Source organism: Eptatretus burgeri, chromosome 1 (assembly GCF_056783735.1).
Source record: "Eptatretus burgeri isolate ZD-2024b chromosome 1, Ebu_testis_v1, whole genome shotgun sequence".
NCBI classification, from domain to species: Eukaryota; Metazoa; Chordata; class Myxini; order Myxiniformes; family Myxinidae; genus Eptatretus; species Eptatretus burgeri.
This window is the reverse complement of record NC_140961.1, coordinates 93,588,499-93,595,998: the sequence shown is the minus strand read 5'-3', so window position 1 is coordinate 93,595,998 and position 7,500 is coordinate 93,588,499. Positions and strand designations below refer to the sequence as shown.

The 7,500-nt window shown below is 42.9% G+C and overlaps 1 protein-coding gene across 2 annotated transcripts in view; it reads right to left on the bottom strand.

The window, feature by feature from the left end:
• The window catches only part of LOC147034975 (myoferlin-like), a 203,964-nt gene that overhangs the window by 109,217 nt on the left and 87,247 nt on the right, over positions 1-7,500 (bottom strand). For both annotated transcript variants that reach the window (XM_085891800.1, XM_085891808.1), the window contains exon 19: positions 6,289-6,402. In XM_085891800.1, coding sequence (XP_085747926.1) covers positions 6,289-6,402 — 114 coding nt within the window. The remainder of the gene's footprint in view (positions 1-6,288; positions 6,403-7,500) is intronic.

The window sequence follows — 7,500 nt, the reverse complement described above, 5'->3', positions numbered from 1 at the left end:
GATTGGTTGGTGGGTGGGCCGGAGAGAGCCGGGGCACCATTGTTGGCGACAGACGTGGCTCGAAGATCACGAGTGGAAAAATATATCGAGTGCTCCAACGCACATGTTTTAATGCGATTTCAAGTGATTTTAAAGACTATCGACAGCACCGTCACACTGATCGTTGATAGCTCCAACTAACGGAATGAGTTAAATCCGGAAGAGTGTGATCATTATTCCCGGATATGGTTCGAGCGGAGCTGTACGTTGTACGACTTGTTTTTGGAACTCTATTGTTGCCAATAGTTCTGGCAGGTTGTTGTGCTGTGTATTCAATTCTGTTACCAGCCATTTTTGAGATCGAGCCAACAAAATATCGTGCCGACCCCGAGAGGCCGATTTCAAAACACATTGGTGCGTTTTGTTGTTCTTTGTCCACACGTGGACTGCTTGAAGCTCGGACATTAACGTCAGTATTCCGTGCTGGAAGATATTAAACAGCGGGATCACGACAACACACACACACACACACACACACACACACACACACACACACACACACACACACACACACACACACACACACACACACACACACACACACACACACACACACACACACACACACACACACACACACACACACACACCTCAGCAGGATCATCAGAGGAGTGCCTCACCAAGACAAACCCATCATCCTTGGGACACCACAGTAGTCACAGACTAAACCTCAACAGCCAGCTGATTCTTCCAAAGTGCAGCTCACCATCAGGACCTCACTTCATCACAAATACAATCTTCTAATAAGCTGATGAAGTGAAAACATGGATGCAACCCAGATACAAACATTGGAACATGTTTGTCGACATCACTACACAACAGAAACCTCAAAGATGTGTGCTTTGTCAGCTGCCTTAGAGGTGCTGAATATATTGGACAGACCAATGGCTTGTCAGTAGCATCATGTTTTTGAAGATAACACCAAAAGTTGCTTCAGTTGTATCCCAGAAGACAACATTGCAATTGAAAATTATTGTAAGAAGTTAAGGATTGTCACTTATGACATCCTAGGTCCTTTGATTCATTCGATGGAAGCACCAAGATATTGCCAAGTTACGAGATGATGTACACAAAGCTCACAGATCCCACATATCTGACAAAAAAACCTCACCAGCAAAAGAAGCCAGATATCAAGCAAAATACCTCACCCACCAAACCAAGATGAGGAACCAATGGTGGAAGAACAATGATGCAGAGCTTCAGGAAGCTGCTGACAAGAATGACCGAAAGGCTCTCCCTCAAAGTTTCCGATCTTTCTTTGGCTTTCAAAACCAACAATGCAACACCTGTCCTCTTATCAAATGGCAATCAGCTCCGAACGAACAAGCATGAGATCCTCTCCATCACTGGGCAGAGCATTTTAACAATCTCCTGAACCAGCAATGCATGATGCAATGACACCATCGAATCACTTCCATTGCAACAAGTTCTGGACGAGCTTGCCCTCAATCCATCTCAAGCAGAAATCAACAAAGTCGCAAAGCGGCTCTGGACAAGTCTCTGGGATTCGATGGCATTCCACCTAAAGTATTCAAGTCAGGAGTTCACATGGTTTGGAAACTCACTCGTGCCAACTGCTTAAAATGGAACCAGGGAATTTTGCCACAATATTACAAGAATGCCTCCAGAACTCACCTGCAGAAACAGAAGGGAAGCAAATAGTCTATTTGTGACAATCATGGTATCTCGCTTCTCTCCACAGTGAAAATCATTGCAAGGGTTTTTCTCAACAGGGCTGTCACTCATTGACCCAGAATCACCCAGAATCACAGCATGGCATTCATGTTGGAGGTGGAGGAATAGTGGACCAAATCGCTGCAGCACATCCAATTCAAGAAAAGTCTCGTGAACAGAACAAGAACCTCAACATGATATTTGTTGACCTGACCAAGGCCGTCGACACAGTAAACTGTAATTAACTGTGGAAAGGGCTGTAAAAAAACATTTGGCTTCCCTGGAAAGAGCATCAGAGTTATCCACTCATTTCATGATGGCATGGTGGCCAGTGTGATGCAAAGTGGTGCTTCATCAGATGTCTTTCCTGTCACAAATGGCACCAAGTAAGGCTGCATAATGGCTCCAGCTATGTTTGCCATTTCCTTTTCGGACATGCTCTTGCATGCACTTAGTGATCGACATCGGAGCATGCATCCAGTTCAGGATACATGGCAACCTCTTCACTCTGCAAAAGCTCAATGCTCAAACAAAGGTCACAGAACGGCTTCTAATTGAACCTTGTTTGAGGACAACTGTGCCCTCATAAGCACATATTCCAGAAGACATCCACAGCTGCTCATTGACCACTGGGCTAAGCCTTCAGAACACTTTGGCCATTTACCATAGGTCATTTTTTTTAGATGTATTGAGTGCTGAGGACAAAAGCAAACATGTGCTGAAGTCTGGGATCCATTGGCCTGAGGAAGTGAGCATGTGAACCATCACCCAAGACTGAATCTGCTCTTGCTTCTTTATTACGAGATTGTCAGGGTCAATGGAGTTACCTTTTACGGTGCATCATCGCAACTGCCCCAACCCTATACTTTTTCCTTTTTTTAAACACAAACCTCAGCCCTGAATGAGCTTGCGATGGGAAGCCAAACGAGTCCCATAACAGCAATTACTGCACAATTTGAGAACAACAAACATCACTCACAATCGCATTCAACAGAGCAAAAGTACAATGAGACATCTTTAATTTATGATTGGGAATAAAGGATTAAACTAGAGTTGGTGTCAAAGCCACCCAATGCTCGCATGTTTATACATTAATCGTTTTTAAAATACTTGTCTAATCATTAATATCTATCTACAATTCCAGCAATATGTGTGTGTGTGTCTGTCTGTCTGTGACCACAGTTTCTCGACGACCGCCGGTCCGATCTGATTGAAACTTGGCAGGAATATTGCCGGGGCCCCGCGGATGTGCCTTTGAGGTTTGATGTCGATCGGACGAGCGGTTCCCAAGTTACGGCCATTTATCTGTCAACCAATGACAAGACACGGTGCTATGACGTCACAATTAACGTTTATTTATTTATTATTTTTATTTTTTTGCACGATTGACGGTCCGATCTGATTGAAACTTGCCAGGAATATTTCTGGGGACCCAGTGATGTGCCTTTTCAAGGTTTGATATTAATCAGACAAGCGGTTCCCAAGTTACGGCCATTTATCTGTCGACCAATGACAAGACATGGTGCTATGACATCACGAATGACGTCAAAATTAATGTTTGTGTTTTTTTGCACAATTGACGGTCCAATCTGATTGAAACTTGCCAGGAATATTGCTGGGGACCCGCGGATATGCCTTTGAGGTTTGATATTAATCGGACAAGCAGTTCCCAAGTTACGGCCATTTATATGTCGACCAATATCTGCGAGAGAGGGGGACGGGAGAGGGCAGGGAGAGAGAGGAGGGGGGAGATAGGAAGGGCGAGACGAGGGGGGATAGGGCGAGACAGGAATATTGCCGGGGACCTGCAGATGTGCCTTTGAGGTTTGATATCGATCGGACGAGCGGTTCCCAAGTTACGGCCATTTATCTGTCGCTCAATGACAGGACACGGTGCTACGACGTCACGAATGATGTCACAATTAATGTTTGTTTATTAATTTCTTTTTTCTTTGCACAATTGACGGTCCGATCTGATTGAAACTTGCCAAGAATATTGCCGGGACCCGCAGATGTGCCTTTTCAAGGTTTGATATTAATCGGACGAGCGGTTCCCAAGTTACGGCCATTTTATTGCGTTTTCATTGTTGAAAAGGTGTATATATGGCAGCTGAAGGTGTTGTTCCACCTTCTCACCATATCATGCCATTTTTTGCCAAATTATAAATAACCAGACCACCACCAGTCCGATCAGATTGAAACTTGCCAGGAATATTGCCGGGGCCCCGTGGATGTGGCGTTTCAAGGTTTGATATCAATCGGACAAGCGGTTCCCAAGTTACCGCCATTTATCTGTGAACCAATGACAGGACACGGTGCTATGACATCACGAATGATATCACAATTAATGGGGTTTTTTTGCAAGATTGACGTCACAATCGACACTGGGGACCTGGGTACGTGCCTTTTCAAAGTTTGATATCGTTCTTCCTCATCCATTTTGGCTGTTTCCCAAGTGTCTCCCAAGGTTTGAAAGATGTTTTTTCCCAAGGTTTGAATTAATTGTTCAAATTATTAATTAATCCCAAGGTTTGAATTTTCCCAAGGGAAACAGCTGTTTCCCAAGGGTTTGAAAGCTGTTTTTTCCCCAAGGTTGGAATTAATTGTTGTGCTTGGTAGACATTTGTGAATACATTTACAGAGAGGGGGGAGAGGAGGGGGGAGAGGGAAGGGCGAGAGAGGGGCGAGAGGGGGGCAAGAGAGGGGAGGGAGAGGGGGCGAGAGAGGAGGGGCAAGAGAGGAGTGGGGACAGAGTAGGGGGGAGATAGGGGGGAGATAGGGGGGAGAGAGAGAGGGGGCATCACAATTCTTCTTCTTCGTTTGATACGACGTCACAATTGATGCTGGGACCTGATACTGCAGGCACGGAGCTACACCTACGGGTCCGCACTAGTTTTTTTTATAAAGCATTGCAGTGAAGTCTGATCCAAATAATTTTAAAGCAATATATGTATTTGTATATTGTAATCAGTAACAAGAGCGCGAGTGAGCACAATATACGCCCGAACAAGAAGGTATATAGAGAATTGTGCAACTACATGGAAAACAGCATCCTGGTTGCCATGGCAACCACTTTAGATGACAAACGTATGTCGCTACACACCGTCTCCACAGTCTGTACCTACTTACCAAATATGAAACGTGAAAGTTGAAAATTTTGGGAGTTAGAGTGCGGACAGGGACAGACGGACCGGTATCACAAAATACGCCCCGATATATACATATATACATATCTCGGGCATATAAAAGTGTTGTAGATAAAAACATTAGAAAGGAAAAAAAAAAAACTTGCACCAAAAACTAACATTTTCACGCTCACGCTCAAGCCAGGGGTATCGCTATAGCTCTCTGTTCTTCGAATAGGCGAGCTAAAAAAGGCACTTCGACAATAAAAAGAATCAGTCTTCATCACAATGTCACGACAACCCCAAGGGGTCAATTTTTTCATACTACCGAGCTGCTGACGAGTCAGAAACCAAAACATTTGAAATAATAATAATAATAATAATAATAATAATAATAATAATAATATAAATCTATTCATAATGAAAATTGCTCTCCCATACTGGAAGAAAAAGAGTGAAGCTTCTATGAATAATTGAGATGACAAAGATGAAGCATCATTTCTAACAGCGAAATACCAAAAATGTATCAGCTCTGCCTGAAAACTCAGACAAGGTCCATTGTTGTGGTACATCTATTTGTTGCAATCGCCCCATTTTCCTTTTGCCCCCATTTTGTCTCTCGATCCATCATCCTTTTGCTCATCCACGAGTGTGAATACTTGTGTTGAGAGAGAAAAATTAATATATATATATATTATTTAAAAGGTTCATCTTGATAATAGGAAAACCTCCTCATGAAAGCTAACAAGAAATAGCTTGCAGGATCTGAGCACATTAAACAATGCTGTAGAGATAATATTAAAATCTGTGAACATTACAAATCCTTATCAAAGCACAATAACCCTGAAAAAAATGTTCATCTTGCTCCCTGTTGAGTACAAAAATAAAGAGATGCTTTGAAGAAAGTGAGATGGATTATGAACCAATTGTCGGACACCATTCTGGAGAAAGCTTCAAACTCAGGAAATGTCACCCCTCCCACCACCCCACCCCCCCTCCAAAGAAAACAAACAAATAAAAAAAATGGAGGGACCTGTCAAAGCCCGTCATCATGCGAGACATTTCCAGCAGGAAGGGATATCAGGACAAACAGGGGACAAAGGAGGGGAGAGCGGGACATGAGGACGAGGATCTGGGCGGAGGGGGGGGGGAGTAAAGTACTCCATGCACAGGTAATGTTGTCTTCCTTTTCTACTTGCCCAAAAATTTTGGGAAACACCATGACCAATTGATCAATCAGCAATGGAGTAGGCTCTGCCAATTATAATATATTTTAGGAATCACCAATACTGCACAAGAAAGTGTGTGTATGTATGTATGTATGTATGTATGCGTGCGTGCGTGCGTGCGTGCGTGCGTGCGTGCGTGCGTGCGCCATCTACTCCTTCACACTATGTAATGGAACTACTCAAATATTTTTGCATCAGTACAATTACAATACGTAGTTTACCTCAACTCTCAGCAAGTCGTCATCGGCAATGGCCTCTTTTGGTTTCGGTGGTCCCTCGTCCAGCTTTGTGATGACTTCCAGCAGCAGACGCCCTCTGTATGCCATTCCTTCACCCTACATCGGCAGAAAACATTGACATTAGATGTATGCTCGTCATAGAAAAGGCTTCAGGGGGGTCAGTATAACATTACCTCTGTTAAAAACTGAAATAATAAAAAAAAATTCCAAGGCCAATGACATAGGTCACATCAATGAACATGGATGAAAGGGAAGTATCACAATCAATGAACAAAAAAGAAAGATTAGTTGATCAGAAATGACACAAGACTTGTGTCCCAATCGATGAAGATGAAGAAATGAAAACATCACCTCTTCCCTCTTTGGTTGGCTGTTTTAGTTATTTTATCTCCATTTTACTTGTCCACCACCAACCCCACCCCTGCCCCCACCCAATCCATCCTCCATAATTTTTCTTCTCCACCCCCACACAATTTCCCTATTCCATCTCTTCTCCCTTCCATCCCCATTGACTCTTAACTTCTCAACACAGACCCTCCCTTTCATGAAGTGTCAAAATGACGAGTCATTCCCACTCCATGTGCACCCTGATTTTGTTGATTCCTGGCATGCGTCCAAAACAAGGACCTCTGAGCCTTCCGATTCTACATTGATTTTTACTTTGGCAAAGGATTAAGGTCAAACATCAGCTTACTCTTGCTTCCCATTGTGGTTGGCATACCTTAATATACATCCCATTGATTTGATCAATGGTTCTGTCTGTCAAAGCAGAACACCAGCTTCCGCAATGAGGACGAGTTTTCCATTTTATCACAACTGTCCTTCAAGAAAACAAAAGCTTGTTATTGCAAATGTTTTGTTTTTTTTGTCCTTGCTTTCAAGAGTTCTAATTAAACCTCCTTCAACCATCTTTATTTTTAAACCCACACTGAAAAAGAAATAAATAAAAATAAACCATAATAAAAAATACTAATAATAAAAATGACGTTTTCTGCAAGAGTTGCTGAATATCAAGTTTGATTTTGATCAATATGTATGCTGATGAAATGAGCGCTAGATGGATACAAAATGGAGCCTGCAACCCACGTGATGAGAATTTTTTGGGACGAGTCATGTGGCTCCTTGTATATAGGGACTCTTGCAATCAGTGCGTCACTGCCTTTTTAAATCATCAAAAAGTGCTCCAGGTAACAA